At 54.5% G+C, this 12500-nt stretch overlaps 3 protein-coding genes across 3 annotated transcripts in view; 1 reads left to right on the top strand and 2 right to left on the bottom strand.

The window, feature by feature from the left end:
- The window catches only part of PTSG_10624 (uncharacterized protein), a gene marked incomplete at its 5' end in the record, with an annotated part of 7857 nt that extends 5076 nt beyond the window's left edge, over positions 1–2781 (top strand). The window contains 9 exons of the mRNA XM_004988102.1: positions 118–199; positions 469–509; positions 746–850; positions 1107–1174; positions 1290–1378; positions 1545–1613; positions 1985–2049; positions 2203–2292; positions 2491–2781. Coding sequence (XP_004988159.1) covers positions 118–199; positions 469–509; positions 746–850; positions 1107–1174; positions 1290–1378; positions 1545–1613; positions 1985–2049; positions 2203–2292; positions 2491–2539 — 658 coding nt within the window. The 3' untranslated portion in view covers positions 2540–2781. The remainder of the gene's footprint in view (positions 1–117; positions 200–468; positions 510–745; positions 851–1106; positions 1175–1289; positions 1379–1544; positions 1614–1984; positions 2050–2202; positions 2293–2490) is intronic.
- A 1230-nt stretch (positions 2782–4011) lies between these two features.
- PTSG_10623 (uncharacterized protein) lies at positions 4012–8700 on the bottom strand (the record flags this gene model as incomplete). The annotated part of the gene is made up of 7 exons (XM_004988101.1): positions 4012–4721; positions 5586–6011; positions 6348–6416; positions 6694–6726; positions 6954–7004; positions 7054–7148; positions 7295–8700. The coding sequence occupies 7 exons, from the start codon at positions 8698–8700 to the stop codon at positions 4012–4014; spliced, it is 2790 nt and encodes a 929-aa protein (XP_004988158.1).
- A 2624-nt stretch (positions 8701–11324) lies between these two features.
- PTSG_10622 (TKL protein kinase) overlaps positions 11325–12500 on the bottom strand; it is a gene marked incomplete at its 3' end in the record, with an annotated part of 5894 nt that continues 4718 nt past the window's right edge. Inside the window, exon 7 of the mRNA XM_004988100.1 lies at positions 11325–11380. Within this exon, the coding sequence (XP_004988157.1) occupies positions 11325–11380 (56 nt within the window). The remainder of the gene's footprint in view (positions 11381–12500) is intronic.

Genomic DNA, 12500 nt, shown 5'->3' with positions numbered 1-12500 from the left:
ACTAGCATGCGAACGTCTGACCTCACCACCACCACTTCACTCACACCCCACACTCACCACCACTTCGCTTCCCCCTCCCCCCCCCCACACACACACACCAAAACAAACCATCCGTAGCCTGGTCGGGCTTGACCAGAAAGAGGTTGTTGAGAAGGCGCGAGATGCAGCGATGAAGGATGTGCAGGACAAACTCAACACGGTCCGCTGTCCGCGGTGAAGAGGATGAGAAAGAGAGAAAGAGAGGGGGAGGGCAACGGTGGTTGCTTGGTTGAGTGAGTGAGTGACTGACTGCTTGGAGTGAGTGAGTGTGTGTGTGTGTGAAAGAGAGAGAAAGTGTATGTGAGTGTGTGTGTTGTCTCTTGTGCCTGTTACCCTGCCGTGTGACAAGTGCCAGTGTGGCCCTGTGTGCTTGCCGTGTGTTTCCTGTAACTCAACCCCGCTGTTCTCGCTGCGTCCTGCTCACAACAGCTGGAGAAGGTGTCCAACGAGCTGGCACAACTCAAAGAGAGGTGAGCCGGTGTTGCTTGCAGGCATTGAGTACCATGAAGGAGCTTCGCTTTGTGTACTTCGTGTGCCATGTGTGCTGTCTTTGCATTCAATATTCTACCATCACTGTCAGCCCTGACACAACAGTCATTATGACTCGCTCGACACGCGTGCGTGGACTCACGCACGCGCTGACCAAATAACACACTCTCTATCACCACATCTTGCCTCACTTTGTTTTTTGTTTTTTTGCCTGCAGGCACGCTGCCCTGATGGAGGAGAAGAATCAGCTTGCGCGTGAGAACGCAGACCAGATGAAGAAGATCACAACCATCCTCACACAGAAGGATGAGCTCAACAGCAAGTAAGTTGCCCTGTGCGCTGTGCTCTGAGTGTGTGTATGTGTGTGTGTGTGTGTGCTTGCATGCGCTGGGTGTTGGTGTGTGTGTGAGTGTGTGTATGTGTGTGTGTGTGTGCTTGCATGCGCTGTGTGTGTGTGTGTGTGCTTGCATGCGCTGTGTGTGTGTGTGTGTGTTGCTTCTCCATCTTCACTCAACTCCACTTCATTATCACCACCTCACAACCAACGCACCACTGATCGTGCATTGGTTGCTGATCAGGATCCTGGCACTGAAGGAGAGTGGTGCCGGTGGCGGTGGCAGCAGTGACGAGCTGCAACGTGTCAAAGGTGCGCTGCTGTCGTTGCTCTTCAGCGCTGTTGTCACGCAATGCCTCGCAGCTACTGTGTGTGTGTGTGTGTCTCAACGTATGTTTGTTGTGTGTGTGTGTGCGCGTGTGTGCAGAGCAACTGCGCCAGGCGCGTGTGGACTACAAGCGGCTGGAGAATGAGAAGATTGCGGCTGCAGCTGCAACCTCTGGCGATGGCAGTGGGGTGAGTAGCTGCTGTGTCATTGCGTGTATGGATGGCATCACACAAACCCTCTTGCTTGCTGTGCGTGTACCTTGTGCATGCGCACACACACACACACACTCACACTCGTGCATATGCACATCAACTCCCATGGACGTGCTATCCTTTGGCACTTGCCACCACTTAGGAGGGTGGAAAATACATCCAAATGCTTCAGCAGAAGATTCAAGATCTTGAGGCAGAAATCGCCACAAAGGTGCAGCTGCTTGCTCCGTTTACCGTGGTCAACGACAGGGATGTGTGAATGCGGGTGTGTGTGTGTGTGTGTGTGTGTGTGTGTGTGTGTGTACTCGCCGGCAACAAACTTGCGGCTGACAGCCTTCGTTCACGCACACGCACACTCACACTCACACCCACGCACACACGGCAACGTGGTTTAAAATTCCACTGCACACTGGTCAGTTTGGGTTAAGCGTCCTGCCGCCTTACACATCAAGTCGAGCGACTGTGTTTTCCCGGACATGGCGAGGACGAGCCCACACACACACACACACACACACACACGCACACGCACACACACACATCCACACACCCACGCATACATACCCCCCCCCCTCCTTCATTCAGACGAGCGAGCTCGATCGACAGCGCGCGCGATTTGAACGCGAACAGCGGCTGATGACGTCAGCATGGTGAGACTGCAATGACACTTTTGCTCATGTTGGCGCGGGTCATGACAATTGCTCTGTGCGTACATGCAGGGGCATGCATCGAGCACACATTGCCACGCATAACACCAACAACAACAACAACAACAACAACAACAACAACAACAACACATGCAGGATTTCGCTGTCCGTTGAGCAGCAAAAGTTGAGTGTGCGGGAGCGGGAGCGGAACAACGCAGCACCGCGCGGCCAATCCTTCCTTGAAGTGTACGCAAACACAAATTGCTTGCAAGCATCGCGAATCCCCCCCCCCCCCAACTATCAAACCTGCACTGTCATGTTTGACTGCATGCATTCACCTCCCTTCCTGCGTTTTCATTGCGGTGCTTGCCTTCACCCCAGTGTGTTGTCTTCGCTAATCTCAACCCTATTTGTGTGTCCATCACGCAATTTGTGTGCCTGCAGGCAACGACGGAAAGCAATGGAGCGCAAGGCTGTCTCCCACGCATCGTGAACCGCCATGCATTCGCCTTCTGTGTCTGTGTGTGTGTGTGTGTGTCTGTCTCTGTTGTTAGGGCTGCTGTTCCCCACGTGTTTCATGTCTCAAACACTCAAGTCGGAATTGATGCTTAGTGGTTCAAAGGTTGTCATGTTTGTGCAAATGCGTTCTATGTGAAGCATTTCTTTCAAGTCATACACTCCTTTCTCAGTCCCCTCGAAACACAGACAGACACACACACACACACACACACACACATACACATACACACACATACACACCCACACACACACATACACACCCACACACCCACACACACACACGTACAGTAAATGGGTCATGTCATGTGTTTACTGTGCAAAACGGTGTGCGTCCTCCAACAACCATCCATCTGTTTGCGGCAGGAGGTAGTGGGGAGAACAGTCACAATAAGACAACGCATGCATGCATGCAAGCAATTATGCTGCTTGATGCGTGGACGAACAAAATAAGAAGCAAGAGCACAAAACAGAAATGGCGCCATGAATAGGATCAGACAGCAGTGTGGGTTGAGTACGCGCACAATAACACATGTTGAGGCAGCCGAGGCAAGCAATGTGGAAGAAGATGCGAATAAGAAAAAAATGACAGCATGTACACGCGAGATGAGCGGATAGGAATAACGAGGATGAAACAATGACATGTCACAGCAAACAACACGTGCACCACGCGCGAACGCAAGTGGCTGGAGGCCTTGAGGCAGACAACCATTAAACGAGGAAAACAAGCCCATGTACACAACAACGGCTAAATAAAGTGCCCACTTGCGCGTACGCTCGTGAGACACGGAAACAAGCTCGATGAAATCAGAACATGGCAAAACAATGGGCACCAAAGCCGCGACGGTGCATGTGCGAAGCAAACCCAGCGCGTGCATGCAACGCATGTCGAGGAACAAGCAGAAGCAAAAGAAAACATGCACACTTGTTAATAAGCATGGGCCACAATGACTTGTGCCCTCCAAATATGGGCAAGTGAGGAATGACGAGGAGACGCATGTAGCAAGGGGAAAGCAGCTATCTAGAAGCTACAACGTGGCGATAAACAACCTTCGGCCAACGCACGCTTGAGGAGTCAACCCCAAACGGTGAATAAGACAGCAAGAGAGACAGACACAGACAGACACACCTACCTCACCCTCCACGCCTTCGTTATGCAAGCATGTGAAAGGCGGCTCTAGGTTCACAACACTGTACGTACATGCACTGTGCTCGTTGCAAAAACGATAATATGGCTGGACAGGGCACACGCACAGCGCAGCCAACAACGAAATGACGAGATGATATGGGCACCACGTACGAAGCATGTGGTCTGAAGCAAACAAATCCAAACCACCAACGTGATCGTCATTGAAATGAAGAAAACAACACACATCTGATGATGTTCCAGACATGACTTCGAGTGCTGTACTTTTGGTCGCTCATTGTCAGCGCTGTTGAAGTCCTCCATCACGAAAAGTCTGGCCAGTCTGGGAAGTCGTCCGTGGAGGGATCGTCCTTGTCCACGTCGGCAAAGTGTTGCATCAAGTCGTCAAGCATGGTGTCATTGGCGTTTTCGTCCTCAACACGCGGATTCCTAAGGCCGTTGGCATCGCCATGTCTGTTGCAATTGTCATTGTTGCCTGTGCCATGATCGCCGTGGCCGTTGGCATTGGGGTATGCGTGGCTGTGTGTGAAGAACCCGGCGTTGTTACTGTTGCTGTTGCTGTTACTGTTGCTGGTGCTGGTCGCAACGGCATCGCTCATCGCGCCCGTGCCTGCATGCATGTCTGTGGCCGTTCCCACCTGATGAGCTGCTTGCAGTATGTTTGGTGTTGTCGGGGTTGAGGTGGGGGTCGTGGCACTGCCAGCACTGCACAAGCGTGAGCTGTGGCGCCGTTTCGGGTAGCACTGTCCACCGACGCGAGGTGTCGATGTGAGGCTGTTGTGCATGGATGACGATGAAGAGGCATCTGCCAAGGACAGGTCACCACTGCCGTGGCGCGTGACAGTGCTTCGGTTGCGCTGGCGACTGCGATTGTGCCGTTGCTCGTGCTGATACAGATCATGTTCATGGTGCGTGTGCGGTGCAAAGTGGCCACCGTCGTACTGCTGCTGGTGCTGGTGGAACTGGTTGTTTTGCTCAGAGCCAATCGATGGTGACCCCAGCGCCACAGCAGCTGGTTTCGTGGTTGCTGGTGCAAGCAACCCTCGTCCACGCAACGCAATCATTTGACCGATCCCGCTGTCCTCCGTCACCAAGGTTGCCGGTAGTGGTTGTGGTGGTACCAATGCTGCCAAGGGGTCAGCATGGGCAGTGGTGCAAACCGCTGCTGCTGCTGCTGCTGTTGTCGATGATGATGACGACGGCAGCTGCTGCTGTTGCCCCTGTTGTTGATGTTGCTGTTGGTGCTGCTGCTGTTGTTGTTGTGATGCTGTCGGCACGCGACTCGTTTGCGCCGCGCTGCTGCCAATATTGCTGTCCGTGGTGGTGGTGGTGGTGGCTGCTGTGGTGGAGGTCGCGTGCATGTGACCCGCATCAAGCGTGACCGGTGGCTGTGAGTGCATGTGTGCGTGCGAAGGAGACAACGCAGCATGTTGACTACTGCTGGAGGCGCGGTTGCGGTTGGTCGGGTGAACATGGCCTGACAATGCGTTGCCGGTGAGATCAGCACGACCCTCCATGGGTGAATGGGTGGATGGCGGCAGCTGCACCAGAGGCTCTTCGCCCTCATGCTCTGAGTGTTGTTGTTGTTGTTGTTGTTGTTGTTGTTGTTGTTGTTGTTGTTGTTGTTGTTGTTGTTGTTGTTGTTGTTGTTGTTGTTGTTGTTGTTGTTGTTGTTGTTGTTGTTGTTGTTGTTGTTGCTGTTGTTGTTGTTGTTGCTGCTGCTGCTGCAGTGGCGGCGGTGGCAGTGCCCCTCCCATGAGCAGCTCGGGAAACGCCGGGCTCAGCATGTCTTGGAGCATCATGTCGTCATGCAGAACTGGCAGGTGCACGTGCCCATTGGCATTGGCATTCGCATTCGCATTCGCAGCAGCGGGACCTGGCTGGAGGTGTCCATCAGCCATGGCGTCTGCTTGGTGGTGATGAGCACCGCGGTGGGCCACGTTGCCTGCAGGCACGTCCTGCTCGTGAAGGGGGCGTGGCTGCAGACGACGTTGCTGCCGGTCGTGGTGAGCGTGGTGCCCTTGATGGGTTTCGCGGCGGCGGCGGTGGTGTTGGTGGTGACGGCGGCCCGGATGAAGCGGCTGCCGCTCACGATCATCATAGCCACCACCACCATCATCACCGCCAACATCATCATCCTCATCATGACCACTGTCATCATCGTCATCGTCGCGGTGGAGGCGCCGGAAGCGCCTGTCGTGCCCGCCGCCACGCCCACCGCCGTGCTGCTCCTCATCGTCACCATCATCATAGTCGTAGCGCCTGTCGTTGGCGAACTTGCGATTAACCACCGTGGAGATGGCTGCATGGGCAATGTTGTTGGTTGGCGTGGTCGTGTTGTGGGTGTTGTTGGGGGTGTTGTTGGTGTTGTTGTTGTTGTTGTTGGTGGTGGTGGTGGAGTGGTCGTTGTAAGTGGTGGTTGAACATGCAGTGCAAGGGCAGGCAGAGTTGAGCAGCCGTGGATGTGAATGGTGTGAGCGAACGGCGAAAGCGACAGGTGTGATGTGATGATGGCAGCAGTGCAAGAGCGGGGTACCACTCGTATGTATGAACAGATATGTCAACAGATGCAGCCATTGCCGTGCAGCCATGGTCATACACACTGCACACGATACAGAGGCATTGCACGTGAACATACTTCGCCGCACTGCCTCCTCTGCCACTTCAGTCGCTTTGAGCGCAAGGCAGTGGAAGCACTTGTGCCCAACTAGATGCGTGTGTGCATGTATGTGTGTATGTATGTGTGTGTATGTGTGCGTGGATGTGTGTGTGTGCGTGTGTGTGTATGTGTGTGTGTGTGCGCGCGTGGTGTGTATGTATGTGTGCGTGAGAGAGAGAGAGAGTGTGTGTGTGTGTGTGGTCGGGAGCACGATGGTCAGAGTGAAGAAATCATGCGGTGGTGATGAAGCAATCACATCACCTCTCTTTGAACGTGCATTTGGGAAGCAAGGAGGGGCCATCAAGCAAGACATTCGCATTCTCACGTTTGTCGGAGTTGCACTTCATTTCATCCACATCTGCAGTACACGTGCAAATATGAGTGTCGTGTGTGAGTGTCAAGTGTGAGTGTCATCCTTGAGGTTGATTGGCACAATGTGCAGTCTTGTGAGACGTGCACGTGCGTAAGCGCACACACATTGCACTTCCAACCTTCGTACGTTCTTTGCACTTCCCATCACAGGCGCAATGTCAGCGCAAACAGAAAGCACAGCAAGTAAAACGAGGCGGTTGAGATCCGGCACACCAGCAGCACCAGCAGCAGCAACAGCACCAACATCAGCAACAGCGGTGAGCGCTACAAATGCAGGCACGGTAAATGTCTTCACAAATATGCTCACACGTACATTCCTGGAAGCGCTCAAAGGTGAACCTGCGGCCCAATCGTTCGACACCGCGACGAATGCGTTGGTAGATGTTGTTGTAGCACCTCTGGCACAGACTGTGGAACAAATGCATTTGTGGATTCGAAACAAAGAACGAATGAGCAGGCAAACGCGGTGGTCAAACAAGGTCATCGCACACACACACTCCCACGCACGCCACACATACATACCCACACGCATGCGCTCGCATCAACAAACGCACTGTTGCTTGGCGTCGCGTCGTCCTTCCTCAAAGCACACGGGGCAGGTCGGGACGCTGCGATCACTGGCCGCTGGCGATGCCGGCATTGATGGTGGTTGTTGATGCTGTTGTGGTGGTTGCGGGGGCGGTGGGGGTGGTGGCTGTTGTTGCTGTTGCAGATGGGGTGGACGTTGGGGTTGGGGTTGGTGTTGGTGTTGCTGATGCCGCTGTTGGCCGGGAACAAGATGGTTGAGCAGTTGCGCATACAGGTTTGGTCCACCGTCATTGTGCTGTGGTTGTGGTGGCTGGCCATGCTGCTGAGGAGGACCATTGCCTGCAGGCACGCCAAAGGGTGGGCGTGGCTGTGCCCCTTGGCCTGCCACACCTTGTTGCAACTGCCCTGCTGGAAGCTGATGCAGCACCTCATCAAGCAACAATGGCTCGCGACCCGCCTGCGGCTGTTGTGGCTGCTGAGGACGGCGGTGGTGAGCTGGTGCAAATGCGTGGTGAATGTGCTGTTGCTGCTGTTGCTGCTGTTGTTGCTGTTGCTGGGGCTGCTGCCCATGCATTTGGTGTTGTGGTGGCGGAGCACGTGCGCCCTGACCGTGCTGACCACTCCTCGATTGAGCAAAGTGCACAAACGACTGCGCAATGATACGGCGGGCGTCTGGGTCTGCCATGTGCAGCAGCATCTGCATGAGGCGGTGGGCATCGCCGGCAAACTGTCCACCACCAGCACGGAATTGTTGTGGCTGGTGTTGGGGTTGTGGTGGTTGGTGATGGCGTTGTTGCGGCTGGCGTTGTTGCTGTTGCTGTTGTGGCTGGTGTTGTTGTTGTGGCTGTTGCAGCGGTGGCTGTTGTGGCTGGTGTTGCTGTTGGTGTTGCCGCAAAACGGCATTGAAGTGGACGCCGTTGGCTTGTTGTGGGCGAGGGGCGTCCCCAAAAACACTCGAGCCGCTACTGCTGGACACCCCGTACACGCGCTCGTGTGGATGAACCCCGTTAGTGTTGCGCAGATCATACCCGCTACCAATGCGATGGCGGGCATCCTGGTGGTGCGCCTGTTGCGGCTGCGGTTGTGCCTGTTGTTGTGCCTGTTGTTGTGGGTGTTGTTGATGTTGCAGGTACTGGTGAAGCTGTTCACGCTGTTGCTGCTGCTGCTGCTGTTGCTGGTGCATGTGGTGCATTTGGTGCTGTGGAACTTGCCCCACCGCTTCGTGCTGCTGCTGTTGTTGCTGCTGCTGCTGCTGCTGTTGTTGCTGTTGTGGGGCGTGGAAGTCGGGGAAGAAGAGCTGCCTTCGACCACCACCGTGGTCATCCGCGTGGCGTCGGCGTGCTCTTTGTTGCGCTGCGCCGTCCATTGGTGCGTGCTGGTGGTAGCGATGGCGACGGGGGCCACGCCCATTGCTGTTGTTGCCGTCAGCCATGGCTTCTCAACGGATCAGGGGGTTTGTCTGTTCCTTTTGATTGCTTGCAAGCAAGCACCTTGCTGCTTGCTGCGGTGGCGTTTGATGTTCCTGTGGCTAATTGGCGTCTGCGGCCGTTGTTGCTTCGGGCCTTTGCTGTTGCTTGGTGGCCGTGTTTTCTCTCCGGGAAGACGCTGCTGAACAAATGCATGGCAGGTCGGGGCACAACCGTGTGAGGTCGAGAAATGGGTGTGGTGGTGGTGGTGGTGGTGGTGGTGGTGGTGGTGGCAGAAACTGCGACGAGTCTGCGGATGTTGTTGGTGTTGTTGTATTGATGTGACTCAACCAAGCCACAGACAGAATGCAACCAATGAACGGATATCATGCGCGAACTACACATCCACAGTCAAGGCACGCAAATGCAGACGAAACAGCGTACGCACACACACACACACACACACACACACAGCGCATGCTAAAATAGCAGGACAATCGGACAACCGGACAATGGGAACACACACCTTTCTTGGCAGCAAAGGTTACGACGTAGCAATGAATGCGCGCTTGTGTGGTGAGCTCTGTGTGGTATGATCTTTGTATCCAAGGAGATACAAGAGGGTTGGCGGTGATGGGTGGTGGTATGAAGGGACACTGAACAACAGACGATGTAAGTTGAAGAATTGAAGGCGCGAGAAAAAAAAGAGGGAAAGGAGAAGGCAAGGTGATTGTCCGTGAGTCACACAACAACACAACACAACAACAACACTGCATGTGACGCCCTGTGTTTGCGTTGGTTGGGGAATCATCACAACAACGCATCACGTGTTTGTGTCTGTAGGCAGATAGGTTGATTTTGAATTTGTGGGTTTTGCAAACAGGGACAACATTGGTTTTGGACACGCCCTGCAATCATTGGACTTGGCGCTTGTGGTTGTGGTGGTGGTTGTTGTGTGGAACGTATGGTGTGCGAGCTGAGTCAAAACGAATGGCACGACCGTTCGTTTCATGCGGATGGAGGCACGAATAGGGAGTACCTACGTGGCTGGAAAGCAAGCAACGGAAGGTAGGTGGATGGATGATGGTGACTGTTGGTTGATGGCTGCTGGTTGTTGGTGATGTTGCTGGTATTGCTGTTGTTGGTGCTGGTGCTGGTGTTGGTGGTGTTGCTTTTGCGCGGCTGTCCTCTCCAGCAACAACGGCGCTGTGGTGGTGGTGGTGGTGGTGGTGGTGGTGGTGGTGGTGATGGTGGTGAGCAACAGTTGGGTGAGAAGGATAGGAAAAAATGGAACATGGAAAGCAAGCATGGAAAGCAAGCATGGAAGCCTTCATCTTCATGATGTGCGCAAGACACGAGTGTTGTGTGTGGGGGGGGGTTGGACTATGTGGGTGGTGGGGCGATGACACTGTCGATTCTGAAGGGGCGTGGATGTGACGGACAGGCGCAACCAAGATGCACACAAGGAGGTGGGAGACGCACACGCACACAGACACACACGCACACACACACGCACGCACACACGCACGCACACACATGCGCACATACACACACACACACACGCACGCACACACACACACACACACGCAGACAGACATAGTCACAAAGAACAAACCTTCGGAGGCAAGCTCACACAGGCGTTTGGACGACGTGTGGGTGTGCTTGTGTGATTGTGGCAGCGGAGAAATGTGACCACACCTCTCTCACAAGATTGAGAGACGACCAGCCGTCAGAAGACCAGTTGTCAGAAGCAAACGCAAGGACGAAGGCGGGAGGGAAGAGCGAAGAGAAAGACGCGCACGCATGCACACACGAGCGCTTGCGTCTGCTGTCTTCTTGCTGTGTCGGGTTTGCTCTTGTTTGATCGACAATTGTTGAGTGGGGGAGGGGCGGTGGCGGCGTTGCGTCGCAATCGCACACACAGTCGCAAGACAAACAAAAGTGCGACAGGGGGCGGCGCTGTCTGTCACACACAAACACAAACAACAGGCGAAGGAAGGAAGGATGGATGCGCGGATGCAAGGAAGGATGGGAAGGACAGATGAGGGGTCGATGGGAAGAAGGGAACAAAAGACAAAGAGGGGACGTGTCACACACGCACGCGCACACATGCGCACACAGAGCGAGAGCTTGTTGCTCGCTGAGTGAGATGATAGACCTTGGCTGCGCCCGACCACGTTGTGTACATCAATGTGGGCAAGACCAGCTCGCGCGCACGAGCAAGTTGGAAGTCGAAAGAAGGAAGGCGAGCACAACTGTGTGGAGGCGAGCAAGGGAGCGGGTACGTGGAAACTCAGCTATCGCACCAACCAACTCGTGAACAAAGCGCGAAGCAAGCAACCGCACAAGCAAATGCACACAAACATCAAGCCAGCAATCCAACAACCAACACGCCGCCGCGAAGAAAGAACTGCAAAGGAAGACGCCCACTCACAAGCAAGCAAGAAGCAAGGTCGCCCAGCACGACGCACACAACATGCATGACGCACACGACACGTCGCAAAGCACTTGCAACGAACGCGCATGCGCCAGAGGGAAGGTGGGCATGTGTCCGCTCAACCGCGTCTCAAAGTGGAGGAAGTGAACGCCAACGGATTTCAATACGCAGCCATACGGGGCGATGTTTCGCTCGAATGGAAGTGATGTAGGCTCAAACCAGGACAAAGCTGTGACCGTGATTTGGAATACGCGACGATACGTGCCTAGCTGGCGTTTAAGTTGTGAATCGTGAGCAAGTTGACACGCACATGGTAGCGAACGGTTTCGTGCATGCAGGCACGCGGGCATATCGATGTTTTACTTAAAGTGCGAACAGAAGAGAAAAATTAGAAACGGTCGGTCCATTACAAAGCAAAACGGCAGCATGAAGTGTAGTGGGGAAGGTGGAAGGAAGGGATCCTTGCTTGCTTGTTTGTCGTGAATGTGTGGAGGGTTGTGCTGTTGTGAAGCACATGATGCTGCTTCTCTTCCATGAGCACACACAGCACACAGCACACACAGCACACACGCACACACCATTCACATCACACACACACACACGCACATACACACACACATTTACACACACACATTTACACACAAACACACACACATTTACACAACGCAATGCGTGTTAGGATTCTGATGACGAGGAGGAGGAAATTTGGGCTTGCCAGGCACGCTGAAGCGCAGCCATGTGCTCCACATCAACAGAGGCAGGCGGGGTGACGGCCGCAGGCGTGTGCATGACCACAACAGGAACGCCACCGCCACTCCGCGTCCGCTGCACGCTGCCAACAACCGTGCTGCAACGATGACGGCTTCCACCAACAGGGTGACGTGAACTGGTGCCGCTCCGTTCGCCGTTGACGCCAGCACGACCAACACTTGCTGGTGTTGGTGTGACATCGTGAAGTGCACCACAATGACGCTGACGACTTCTCACAACACCAGCACCAGCATCGTCGTCATCATCGTCATCATCGTCATCATCGTCATCATCATCATTGATAGCATCCACGTTGGTTTCTGCCAACAGCGCAGCAGGAACCTTCATCGATGATGGTGGGGGTGATGACGACGACGCCAACAAGTGTACCGCATGCATGTCTGCCATTTCCCGCTCAATCGGCTGCGATGGCGGTGGTGTGGCCGTGGTGTTGGTGGCGGAAGTTTCGCTGCCTGCAGGCACACCGCCTCTGCTGCTTGCAGGCAATGTGCTGCTGTGTCCCTCGCGTGCTGTGGGCGGCGTGATTGCGCCGTGGTGGCCGTGGATTGGCGCTGTGTGCGTGTCGATGATGATATGATATGATGATGATGACTTCTGCGCGGACATGTTGCCCACGCC

Source organism: Salpingoeca rosetta (genome assembly GCF_000188695.1).
Source record: "Salpingoeca rosetta unplaced genomic scaffold supercont1.38, whole genome shotgun sequence".
Classification (NCBI taxonomy): Eukaryota; class Choanoflagellata; order Craspedida; family Salpingoecidae; genus Salpingoeca; species Salpingoeca rosetta.
This window is presented reverse-complemented; position numbering and strand designations above follow the sequence as displayed.